This window comes from Habropoda laboriosa, unplaced genomic scaffold (genome assembly GCF_001263275.1).
Source record: "Habropoda laboriosa isolate 0110345459 unplaced genomic scaffold, ASM126327v1 scaffold50, whole genome shotgun sequence".
NCBI lineage: Eukaryota > Metazoa > Arthropoda > Insecta > Hymenoptera > Apidae > Habropoda > Habropoda laboriosa.
This window is the reverse complement of record NW_017100159.1, coordinates 521573-534948: the sequence shown is the minus strand read 5'-3', so window position 1 is coordinate 534948 and position 13376 is coordinate 521573. Positions and strand designations below refer to the sequence as shown.

The 13376-nt window shown below is 40.0% G+C and overlaps 1 protein-coding gene across 2 annotated transcripts in view; it reads left to right on the top strand.

Annotated features, from left to right (window-relative positions):
* LOC108577272 (mediator of RNA polymerase II transcription subunit 15-like) overlaps window positions 1-4858 on the top strand; it is a 38749-nt gene extending 33891 nt beyond the window's left edge. For both annotated transcript variants that reach the window (XM_017940417.1, XM_017940409.1), the window contains 2 exons: window positions 2651-2692; window positions 3395-4858. In XM_017940417.1, the coding sequence (XP_017795906.1) occupies window positions 2651-2692; window positions 3395-4858 (1506 nt within the window). The remainder of the gene's footprint in view (window positions 1-2650; window positions 2693-3394) is intronic.
* Window positions 4859-13376: the final 8518 nt, after the last annotated feature.

The window sequence follows — 13376 nt, the reverse complement described above, 5'->3', positions numbered from 1 at the left end:
GCGAGAAGTACATGTAAATAATTAAAGAATGGACAAGGTAAACAAATTTGGAGTTTTCTAATTAACGAATCTTCGATTTATCGGTCGTTTGTTGAATTTAAAAGAAACTTTGAAAGTATCACAGTTACGAAGAAAGGTTCGTGGTTGTTGACAACGTACACGATCGATTTTCACGTAAATTCACCCCTAGCGGAACCTCCTTAAACACTTAGAGAGGATTTGCGATCGACGAACGGTTTATCCTCAAACGTGATTCGATCGATGGCTATGCTTCGCAGTCTCGAGCCACGCGCGCATTTCTTTTGCAGCATCTCAAACTTAGTAATTTAAACATTATCGATGATAATTTTGTGTCGCGCTTATTTTAATATGTTCGCGTTAAAAATAGAGCAAGTAATGTTTGTCCAAGATAATGAAAAGAAAACTGAGGATGCGCGCGTGCTTCGCAGCGAAACATCGTGACAAAATTCTCGACTCTAATCTCCGTACCGTCAGGACCTGCATTGTGAATAGAGTGAACTGAAAGCGTGTATAGAGAGAAAGGAGAGATCGATTCTAATGGTGTGCGACATATCGTGCTGTTATGGTATCCCGAGGAACGAAAACCTGATGCTACTTGATGAGAAAACACGATTGGTACTGCGTTTACGGAGCGTTAGATTTGTGTAAATTCTGAGCTTGCGCCGATGATGCATGTTGTGCTTAAGCGACTACCGAGGTGATGGTATCAAGTGTCATCCCCTCGATGCTATGACGATGATACGAAAGGTTTGTCTTTTTTCCATAGAGAACTAGTGGCCACGCGATAACACGGTACTTTTTTGATCACTTTTTGTCGAGACATTCCTTTTGATTTCCTTTCTTACGTTTTATTTTTCTCTTTTGACGTATATCGACTTCTTTGTCAAACAATCTCTGTCTTGTTTCAAAAATCACGTCAAAATAGCTAAGAGCACACTAGATTGCTTTATATACACTGGCCAACTTTCTGCGCTACTTATGTCTTCGTCTTCTCCTTTTGTCTCTATCTATTTTGTTCTCTCCCTTTTTCTCTCTTTGCCCGATTATTCGATTTCGAAAATTTGGTTCCTTTTCTCTTTTCTTCTTTTTTCTTGTCAGCCAATAAAACCAGATCTCTATTGCCGAATATGTATCCCCATTTTTGTGTACTTTTTTCGCATTCATTTGGTTTGTTTGTTTTTCTTTCTCTTTACGAAAAAAAAAAAAATCGAACTAACCGAGAGACGGACGAACTTGTTTCACTTTGTAACTAGCATTTAAGCTTGCGACATGTTTCTCCCTCCATTCTTTGTAAGTGGCGAAAATTGTTCTGTCACTATTTTTGCACACGCGACTTGAATTTATCCAAGATTAATCACGCCGATTGTCCCGTTGTTTCGTAAGCACGTTTTTTTATCTTGCAGCATCGATATACACGCAATATTTGTATTCGTCGTATAACAAAGTTCTATTCACACCGTGCCCGCCCAATGTCGACAAACCGTGCCAGCTTCGCAGCTTTTGCATCCCATACTGTGCAGCTTCTCTCTCTCTCTCTCTCTCTCTCTCTCTCTCTCTCTCTCTCTCTCTCTCACTCCCCTCTCTGCTTCCCTCCCAACACCCTATTTTCACATCCATTCTCTCTTTGTTGCTCGAAGGCTCCTTTCAATAGGCAACAAACCGTTTCATCCAGGTTTGCGTTCGGCGTTATAGCTTTGTAACGGACCATTCGACTCTCAGTTGAGGCAGGACCAACGGTTCTCTCTTTAATTGGCCTCACGATGGCCTTCCATTATGTATGTAATGGCTGGTCTTTCTGACACGTTTCTTCAAATTGTAGAAACATGGATAGCGAATGCAAAACTGAAACGGATAAATGTACAGAAAATATCGAGCGAAACAGCCGAAACGAAAAATCTAGAGAAAACAGTGTGAGAAAAACGAAAAGAAATCGAACATTTTACAGTTATCCAACAACGAACGTCGTCATTTGGGAACGTCGCCGCAAGCTGCGTCATCGGCACAACTTTTACACACTACTCCCACTACTATTTACTACTAACTACTAACTACTATGATTATTATTGTTACTATTATTATTATTATTACTACTACTTCTACTACTACTACTACTACTACTGCTACTGCTACTGCTACTACACTACTACTACTACTACTACTACTACTACTACTACTACTACTACTACTACTACTACTACTACTACTACTACTACTGCTACTGCTACTACTACTACTACTACTACTACTACTACTACTACTACTACTACTACTACTACTACTACTACTACTACTACTACTACTACTACTACTACTACTACTACTACTTCTACTTATTCTACTACTACAACTACTACTACTACTACTACTGCTACTACTACTACTATTACTACGACTGTTACTACCACTACTACTATTAGTATTAGTATTACGTATTACGTATTACTACTACAACCTACTTTTTTTATCGTATTGTATACCCTCCCACTCGACATGGACTACCTAATTCTGTTTCTCTAAAAAAAGATCCCCCTTTTTTACTTCATCTTCCCCTGAAAATCCAGTTATACAGACGCAACTCGTACAATCTCCTCCTCGAAATTAGTTGAAACCGATCCTGTCTTTGTTGCAGATGGACATGAAGTCTGTCGGATCGTTCTACTACGAGAACTTTGTAAGTGCAGAATCTAACCACTGAATCATACAAAACAAAAAAAAAATATATATATATATAAATTCACGCAATATTTTCCTCTGTTCTGACGCCGCTTCTCGTGTGTATGTACACATTATCGCGTGCCAAATTAATCAAATAGAATCAAAAACTGCAAAAAACGTGTGCGCCACAACCACACACTGTCGTTCGTGAAATACAATTTCTTCGAATCTATTTGGTGATAAAGCGCCGTGTTTAACGTTAATCAATAAAGGCATGTAGCCTGAACTTTTTTTATCGAAGAAGAACGTACAAACGTATTTATACCGCATACATTTCACTGTTTCATGTCCAAGTTCATGTCCAAGTCGAGCCACATTTATCTAGCTCAAATCACACGTTTGTACTGAAAAAAATCATTTGAACGTCAAGCCGCTTGTTTCGTATGTAAAACGAATCTCGGGATACTACGAGTAAGGCCTTCCGCTCCGTGGCATCAGAAGAATGTTATCGAAATGCATGAAACTACGCGTTTTTTGTTATAAGAAAAGAATACATATCAATATGAGATAAAAAGAGATTCCTTCGGAAAGACAGAGTCGAGGCTTCTTCCGAGTTTTTGCACCGTCAAGAAGCCTCCACTCAGGATCCACATCCCAATGAATAAAAAATCCGTTGTCCTTACTAATTGTAAACGTTTTCGACATTTCTGTTTTGCAGGCCTTCCCAGGAATGGTTCCGTATAAACGTCCGGCGGGCGACAAGTCCGGCATGCCGGTCTATCAGCCTACCGGCGCGACGACCTATCAACAGTTAATGCAGCTGCAGCAGCCCTTCGTGCCTGTGTCATGTGAGTACACTGGAACACCACCCCTACCCACCCAAACCTCTAACCAATCGGTCGTGCAACCCCCGAACGTGCAAAGCAACCACCACGCGGTGGTGGTTCAGTCCTCCTCCTCCTCCCAGGGAACCGGCGGCGCCACAGTCAATAACTGCGCCGACGCCAACAATGGCGTGCTGATGGATCCCTGCAACAACCCACCGCCACCACCTCCAACCGCCGACAATAACAGTAACAATAGTAACGGCAATAACAAGCAGCCGAATGCCACGCAGAATCACGATGCCGAAAACACGCATAACTCCCCCGAATTGAATCACGCAAGTCCTACGACAATTTCGCAGCAACAGCAGCAGCAGCATCATCAACAGACCCAGCATCAACAGCAACAGGCGCAACACCAGCAGCAGCAGCAACAGCAGCAGCATCAACACCAGTTACAACAACAACAAGCACATCAACAGCATCAACAGCAACAAATACAAAACCAGTTGGCGTTATCCGCTGCTTCCGTGCAGCCCGCGATGAGCCCGTTGACTTCTGTTGCCGGTCTGACTTCGATGCCAGGCGTGGTTAACATGGTCTCAATGGCTTCCATGACGAACGTGCCGTCGATCACGAACATGGCATCGATGTCGAACTACAACGCCTCGAACATGGCCAGTCTGAACATGCTGAACAGCCTTGGTATGGCTTCCGGGCTACCTACGCCCCTCGACCCAGCTGCCCTCGCGAAAGAGGTCGCCCAGAAGAACTACGCGAAAGCCATCAAACTCTCGCAGGTCTCCCAGTCGTACGGTATTAATCAACTCACTGCTCTTAACTACACCGGCGTAGCCTTGAATAAGCAGGCCCTGGTGAACCCGGCTGCCGCCGCTGCGGCAGCTGGAGCTCCGACAGTTGCTGGCTTGCCAGCGACAGCTGCGACACCTAGGCCACTGATTCCGAACCTAGCTGGGATTCCTGGCGCCCTGGCCTCGCCTCTTCCCGCTGGAATTCTTGCCTATTCCAGGCCTCCGGCCGGTACTCACATCAATCCTTACTCGTTGATGAGACAACAAATCCTACCAAATCCGTATGTTCAGGCCTCGATACCGACCGTTCCTGGCGCCGCGGCCGCGGTCCAAGGTAGTCACTATGTCCAGAATCCTTACACAGTGTTGCCCGGTGTCGCCAGCGTGCCTGGAGTCGCAGCTGGTGTCGCAGGCCCCGGTGTACCGGGTGTCCCGCAGATACCGCAGATTCCGAATCCGGCGACGATCGCGGCACAACCGCAGGTAGCCATTCCGGTCAGCTCCGGCGTGATAATGCAGCCATACAAAAAGATGAAGACTTCGTAAACAATTTTGTCGGTCAATTGACCTGAGGGGAGACGTACCTTCGTCCCCTACTGCTCTGAGCATTCTGGTTCCTTCTTCTGGGCCCTCTGGTTTCTCTCTTTCGACCATGCGAACGCTGCACGCCGTTTCTTCACGTCTTGCTTCGACAACGCTCGTTCCTCGGTAAGGTGGAATACATTCAATATTTTAACGCGTTTCCTTTTTCTTTCTTCAATTGGTTGACGTAGTTTGTAGAATGAACGTAGGATATGGAATTGCATATTAAAATGTTAGATTAACGTTGCCGAGCCATTTTTTGATTTAGCACAAAGATAAAAGGAATTTTAACGCGTTTACATGTACAGGGTGTTCGCGCCATTACTTCCCACAGTGTTTTTTTCGTAAGTGGTAGATTTGTGCAGTATGATGATATGAACAGATTTTTTTAATTGAGCATTGGTCTTTCGCGTTATAAGGATACCACGAATTTTTTTTAATTAATGTCTATAATTTGTTTTATATTATAGGAAAACAGCTGTCGAGACGAGTTCAACAACCTACAACACGATAGTGTTATCATTGAAATACGAAAATGAAGGAAATATTTTAGAAATTTTTTAACGCTACATTTACTACCAATTTTATTACTTTTTGTAAAAAGCACAAAAAAGTGTAGTTCAAAGGGCGGAAATATGTATTCTACTAAAATGGGAATCATACTGAATATGTTATGTAACCTTATTCAGTAAGGCTACGGTAAATTTAGTATTATAATGTCTCCAAAATATTTCCTTAATTTTTATATTTCACTGACCTTGATCACTATTATGTGTTAGATCGTTGAACTCATCTCGATAACTGCATTCATATAACATAAAAAAAATTAGAGTTATGAATTTACAGAAAATTTATAGTATCGCCATTACATGAAGACCATTGTTTTATAAAATCTATTCAAGACATTGTGTAACGAATAGCGAAACTCTGCCTTCTTCTATTTCTCTGACATATCTATCACTTAGGAAGAAAACGCTAGGGACTGAAAGCGTGATCACCTTGTATAGATAAATAGATAGATAGATAGATAGATAGATAGATTCATATATAATTAGAGTATAAGGAATTGAATGCGTGAGAAACGGCTGTAGCGCGCGTTTTTGTCCACGAAAAAGAGAACATCCAGCGAGCGGATGCGAGATGAGAAATGAAACGTCGAAATAACAGATAAAAACACGATGCAAACAGACAAACAAACAAGAGTTCCGAAAATAGATTCATTTTCTAGTCAGACATTGTCGGTGAACAGTGCCTTATTGACCCGATTCCACTTGGAGCGTTTCAAACGTAATGCTACGAAGAATAGAAAATAATAACGACACGAAGACTTTTGCGAATGAACCCTTCGATTCTTTCCCTTTCATTGTGATTGCGATCAAATAGACTTGAATCGTCAACATACGGCGTCCGATTTTATTGTTTCACGTTTTATTTTCTCCCTTCTTGTCTGTTTTTATTCTACAAAAGAGCGACTCTATACGAAGAATTGCCAATAATTCATTCATTTCGCGTTACTGCACGAGCCATCCAAGTAATCTTTAGTTGTGACTATCGCGTTCATTTATTCTCTGTCACTTGTATTATTTTATTATTACTATTATTATTTGTTTTTTCTTTTCTAAGACGCTCTAGCGTACCTTTTCAACGATAATTTTAGCGTGTAACGTTTTCTTCAGTTGTAGCATATAGGGAAAATAATTTCTCGCTATAGTATAAGTAGTAGGAATGATTTTTAAAATTTGGTGAAATTTCTATTGCGACACGTCGCCACGCGACCATTTGTTCCGTTTTGTTTCGAATATTATTTCTCTTGTTACGCTCTATCGAAAGTCGTTCCTTCGTCGGAATTATTATTGTAATCTTTATTAATGTTTATTCTATATTGCATATATGTATATATATGTATATCTATTCTATATATTTTTTATTTTCTACGCCAAGATGGACGGAAACGATACTCGGCCTAAGTCACGTTACGTGCGTACACAACTTGCCTTTTTAAGTCGTAGAATATTATTACCGTTGTCTCTTAGTCAGCCGTTGAAGTCCATTCTCAGTCGATTGCTCGTTATTATACCTTCTACTGCTATGTATAAGTCGAAATCGATCGATTTCATTCGCTAATTGTTCGTTTATCGTTTCTCAGATTTTTATTATTTTTATCGTTTACATATAGATTACTCTTAAAGAGTAGTGGAGAGGAAGAGGCACGGAGAGGAATAATGCGGCGAATAAAAAAGACAAACGAACGATTTGATCTTTAAAATATATGAAACATTATACTTCGGTTAATTATCCTGTTTTTTCATGTATTTTTTTTTTGCCTTGTTTGTCGCACATCATGTTTGGAACATTCGATCTCTAAACATTGAGGCTGGTTTTATCGAAATTACCATTGAAATTTCTACCGATCCGACCTCCGCCCTTTCCAACTTAGCTTTAGGGATTAATTAAGGACTATTATAGAAACGTATGTTTCCTAGAAACACCTTGCACATCGATGAGATTGAAGTGGAAACGCCGTTGTGTTCGGGCGATCCTTTTGATTCATATGGTTAACGTATATGTATAGATTTTAGCAAAGAGACTTCGTCCTATTCTCATTTTATCTATGTAATAGCGTGCGAAACACGAAGGCAACATTCTTGTCCTTCACAGATTCAATTCGGGGGAGTTTATTGCACACAGTGAACCTCGTCAATTGCAACTCACGAGCTTATGCATTTAGCTGAGAAGAGAAACGGAAACGAAACAAGCCGCCGATTGTAAGGAGTATAAAAAACAGTGCATAAACACAAAACGGCGTGGTATGATAGAGTTAAAAAAGTAAAAAACGAAAAATAACAAAAGAATATGCATTTTCGTGATTAGCGAACACGAGTAGCAAAAAAAAAATAAATTAAAATACAAAGAGAAGGCTGAATTCGAGAGGTGAGGAGATACAAACAGGAAGCCGAAAGACTTTAATGTTGTGTTAACGAAAAGGAAGCGAAAAAAAAACTCTAAATCGGGAAAGCGTCTCCTCCTGAAAAGAAATGAAAAAAAAAAAAAAAACAATAAAAAGAAGCAAAAATCTATTGAAACGAGTTCACATGCGCATTAATGATACACGACCGCACAAAAACGTTCAACAAAAACACGCGACACTCGTCGAGAGGACAAAGAGATATATATCTATACACGCGTACGCGCCAAGTAATTAGTATATATATATATTTGTGCATTTCCTTTCGAATAGTAATTAATTCGAGTGCACGCGAGGGAAACATGTCCGGAACGAAGATTATGTTACGCGAAGAGAAAGGAAACTCGTTCGCCGGATTGAACGATTTAAGTAGAAAAGAAGAAAAAGAAAATTTTCTCTGTTCTGCGTATCCATGCATGTGTCTGCCAGTGATTTGAAAGTTCGTTTAGTTGAGATTAATGATTACGATGATAATGATGACGATGGTGATGGTAATTAAAATAATAACTAACGAGGAAGCAAAAAAAATTATATATATAATATATATATATATATATATAAATATACGTATATTATATTTAAATATGTTGTAGATCTATTATACGTGTAAATAATAATTTTCTTTACGCATAAAAGAAAGAAAGAGTATCAGTGAGTATGTATATAAATATATATATATATATTACTATATACTCATCTTTTGTGGAAATCAATTTCTATAATTGTTGTGTTGTGCCACAACACCGCCTACTCTTGCATGGGCCCTCTTCCTCTGTGTCTGTTTTGGAGAGTTCTCTCAGGTTCGTGCCGTCGGAGAGGTATCCTATCTCTCGGAAAATCTTTAGTGTCTCCTCTGACACTTCTGCTCCTTGGCGCATGCAGAGTGCACTAAGCCGCTTTAAGATTGCCTGGCCAACACCCTGCATGTCTGTCATTACGAATTGCCTTTCTTTGCCAAGAAGGCCGTGCATGGTCGCTGCGTGCAGTACCATGTTATATAAATTGGGGAAGTTTCGATGGTTCAGGGTTTCTGCTTCAGGAAGAGGGATCAGTTTTAAGTAGTCAATTGACTCCTGGTGGGTCGCCTTCTGCGTCGCCAGAACAGGTGAACCTTAGCTTCACATGCCACAGATGGGTGCTCCAAGGCTCTGTTCTGGGAAGAGATGAAACTCTCCACCTTACAAATAGCTTTCATTCCGTAGCCTCGCCAAACTGTCTTTATCTAAAAGAAGATGGCCTTCCCTAGTTTGTCGTTTACCTGAAATGTCTGGCCCATGTTCAGTATCCAGCGTCGCAACTCTCGGTGCGCTTTGATCCAGTTCTGGAAGGCGTTAACACATCCCTAGATGAGATTCTTATCTATCTTACCCTCGTTGATTCTATTCAGTTGTACATACAACTTCCCACCTCTTCTCTATGTGTGCTACGTTCTTTTTCTCCCCGGCATGGGTTGCATGCTTTACCACAGACATGAGCCCGGCCATCTCTAGAATAGTGCACTGCTGCACAAAGTGTGGCCACATTTTATGAACAGAGGTAGATGCTAGGACATCTGAGCACCGGATGTCCACCTCACAGAACCTCCGAGAGATCCCTCCGAAAAGCCAAGCCATGCATGATGCCGCAAACCTACTTGCCTCGAATTCATCCCCACTCCTCAGACACACCATGTATTCACTGGCACATACTGTAGGGAGGAGAAAGAGAAACAAGTAAATTGAATATGAAAGGAGCCGTTGGAGTACGTGGTACTATGCGACAGCGATTATTTAATTGGAAATATATATTTTTACAATGGGAAATTAATTTCCTTAAAACCGTACTCAACTACTAGTTACAAAAAACTATTTAAAGAAAATTCAATTATACTTAGTTTAAATTAAAAATTATATAAGAAATAAGAAGAACTAACTATCGATCTATGATCGAACCTCTCAAAGAGGATACTCGCTAACGCGTGTTCGCGTTTCCCTCTCGGTTCCTTTCGTTTTTGGACGCGAGATTCAAAGGCAGACCCTCCGTCACGGTCGTGACAGACACACGGTGAACATGTACAGACACATACGCGTACAACCACACACAGAACACATGCACAGAGTGTGCGAGTCAATGCGCACAAAACGGCGAGACGATTCGTGGTCGGTTTTCATGATATCCTCTCATTCCGGACGCAACATTGTTCAGGAAACACAGTCTTCCATACCGACATTTTGTATTTTGTACCATTCGTTAAACGAAACATGGACGGAGAGATTGTCTTTAGTCTCGCAGTCAAAAACAAACATACTTTGAAAGAAAAAGAAAAACTGCGATTCGTTGTGATAATACGATTTCAATGCATAAACGTATTCGTAGATGACATACCACATGCGTACACGTACACCAGGTATACAAATTATACACTTTCACACATACACACACATATATAGAATGTACATGGAATAAGGGATTGAAATTTGGTAGGATGTTCTAGTCGATGCAATGATAAACCTTAGTTAAATGTAAGTTCGTAAATTTTCCATTTCCTTGATACTTATATTTTGTGGATAACGACACAGCGTTGTTTCGTGGTCTGACAAAGAAATTGTTAAAATATTTTGGTGATATCCTAAATTTTTTCGCGATCTAGTACTGGTAAATCTTCTACAAGTTTTTTATTTAAAATTCCTAAGCAATCATTGCGATTTTACAAATGTGTATTGAACTTTTAATGAAACAATATTATCTTCTTCGTGAAATTTAAAAATGGTGAATTTCAAGTGAATCTTTTACAGTTGTTTAAAGATCGGTTTTCTTTTTCACTACATGAAACAGAGTATTCCTTTAAAGTTTTGTCCCTGACTTTATGTACACTCTGCATATAGAGATAAGTAAAGATAAGGTGACGATATATACATACGTGAACGAATTCGAACGGCCTCCTGGACTAGAATGCCTCGCGCAGAGTATGCGCATGGGTTGTACGCGTTTTTCTCATTTCTAACAAGTCACGCACACGAACCGACAACTGTAGGGTTCCTCAATTCGCCCTTAACACTTGTACGTACACTATCAAGAGGGTGGCTGGTTTGTTTTGTAGATCACTGAAACTTTGGAACTGCATTCATCTATGAATTTGATCGTTAAATCGATTGGATCAATGTACAATACCGTTTTCTTGTTTCTTATCGTCATATTTTTTAAGTCGAATCATCGAACAAAACGAACATGCAGTCCAAAGTTTCCCGTGTGGTGTCGGCCGAGAAATAGCGGAAGTGCCTTCCCCTTGCACTTGTACACCGTTGTACATAAACGACATACGTGCACTCGCGTGTACTAGAGTCTACAAGAGTAAACTCAAGAAAAACACATTAAGAAACCACCTAACGTCTAATACCCACACACACACACACTTATATAAATACATAAAATATTCAGTAAGAATTATAAACAATACATATAAGGAAACCCACGTTTTACGGCGTACCTACGTAATAATACGTGCATACAGGTACTATTTATTATCGCGTACCGTTTTATCTCTGATTTTTCAATTATACTCATGCGTTCGTAAATGCACGCGCGGCAGAATAAATTGTCACACGTGTACGTACACGCAGATATGAGACACGCACCCCACAGATCACACTCATATATGTAATCCTGTCTTGAACGACGTCGAAGGGGTATATAGCCTTCGACATGATTAACGTAATCATCGACAACCTCGGGAACGCAGAAATTGATAAACGAAAGAGCGATGTTCGAGATGATTGTAACGGATTCGAAACACCTTTGGCCGCTTGTATGCGTGTTTTGTAAACGCGGTAGTGCACGCACCACAGATACCCATAACTACTACTACTACTACACACACACACAGATACGTGCGCGCGCGTATGCGCGCATACACACAAATACGTATACGTACACGTACACGAATGTACAAACGCGCACACGTTGCATACCTTCACGTTCGCCGCGAGAGTTTAATGACAATGGTAACCGTGAGGCGAGGAGATTCATCCGAGAATGAAAAAAAGAAACGGCACGTCGTCCATTTTCCAATGTCGAGGAAACGAATTAACTGATGGTTAAACGATATTACACGTACATACGATATATATACGATATATGAAGTAATCTGATTATAGCCGCGTGTAGTCTGCGTCGTCGACTCAAAAACAAGAAACAGAAAGAAAGGAAGTCAAGAAACAAAAATGAAACGAGTATAGAAAGGAAAGAGAGAATGTTAGGCAGTATAAAAAAAAAGAAATTGAGAGAACGAATGAAATGAAACGATGATGCAAATGAGTCTTCGAGGTCCCGAATGCGTTTTTGCGCGTGCACGCTCACGGGGTTTGTCAAGGAGTCAGCCAGTATTTGTAATAATAATGCTTGAGAAATGCATGAATATTTGTTTTATTAATGCTTCTTCTTTGTATTACTCCATATTGCGCCCATTATTGCTCACAATCTTAGCCTCGCTTCCTGCTTCCCTTGTTTTTAATATCCTTCGACAATCTGTTCGACTTGGTGCTTGTATTGTTATTTACTTTTCTCAGCGTCCTTCTTATAAATTCTTTATTTTTTCCCTCCAAAGATTTTGTTTCGAAATTCGTTGACCGTTAGCATAACTTTCGCAATGTACATTCGACCAAGAAAATCAAATTATATTATTCGATTTTTTACATTTCGTTCGCCGAGACATTTGAATTTCATTCTATATTTTTCGCGAAGAGACGATTTTTGTTCAATATTACTTTTCTATTTCCTACCTCGGTTTGTTTCTTTCTATACTGTTACGTTGCTCACGCAATTGATACACTAACGAAGGGAGAAAAAGAAAGTGACTGTAGGAATTTTCGCGAATCGCGATTCCTTTGCGCCATTCAAAATTTTCTCTTTTCTTATCTGAGAAAGTGTACACCTTAGACGATGCCAAGCACACGGTCGTTTTCTGGAACCTTGTAGTTGTTAGTCGTTTTTTCATTATGACAAGCGACATTGAAACGAGCGTATGGCTCGCCGTCTTTCTTTTTCTTCTACTCTCTACTTCTTTCTCATCTCTCTTACCGTAAAATTAAGTTATATATGTACATATATATTATATGTATGTATACAAGGTATCCCACCTAAAGGTAGCCACCTAAATATCACCTTCAGTTGTGACGATACAAAATCAATTTTTCATGCAATTCGGATGGTGTCAAACGACGAATCCTCTACAAAGAATATTTTTGAGCCAAGGTCATTTTCTCCGGGGTTTTCTGGCTCACTAATGTTCTTTTGCATATAAGTGGATACTTTTTTCCCCTTGCATATTGTAACTGACATTAAAACGCGTTCAGACATGTACAATGACATGTCCCTGAAGTGACCTTTGACTTCCGAAATTAAAATTATAGATGAAATTTATTTCCATTGAGTTCGCAAACCTTTGCAGTGATAAGCGAGAACCGGCGAATGTAAGTAAACATGTTCTAGAGAACCTTATTTTTTTAGTTATGTTATAAGTGTTCAAAATGATATCCTACA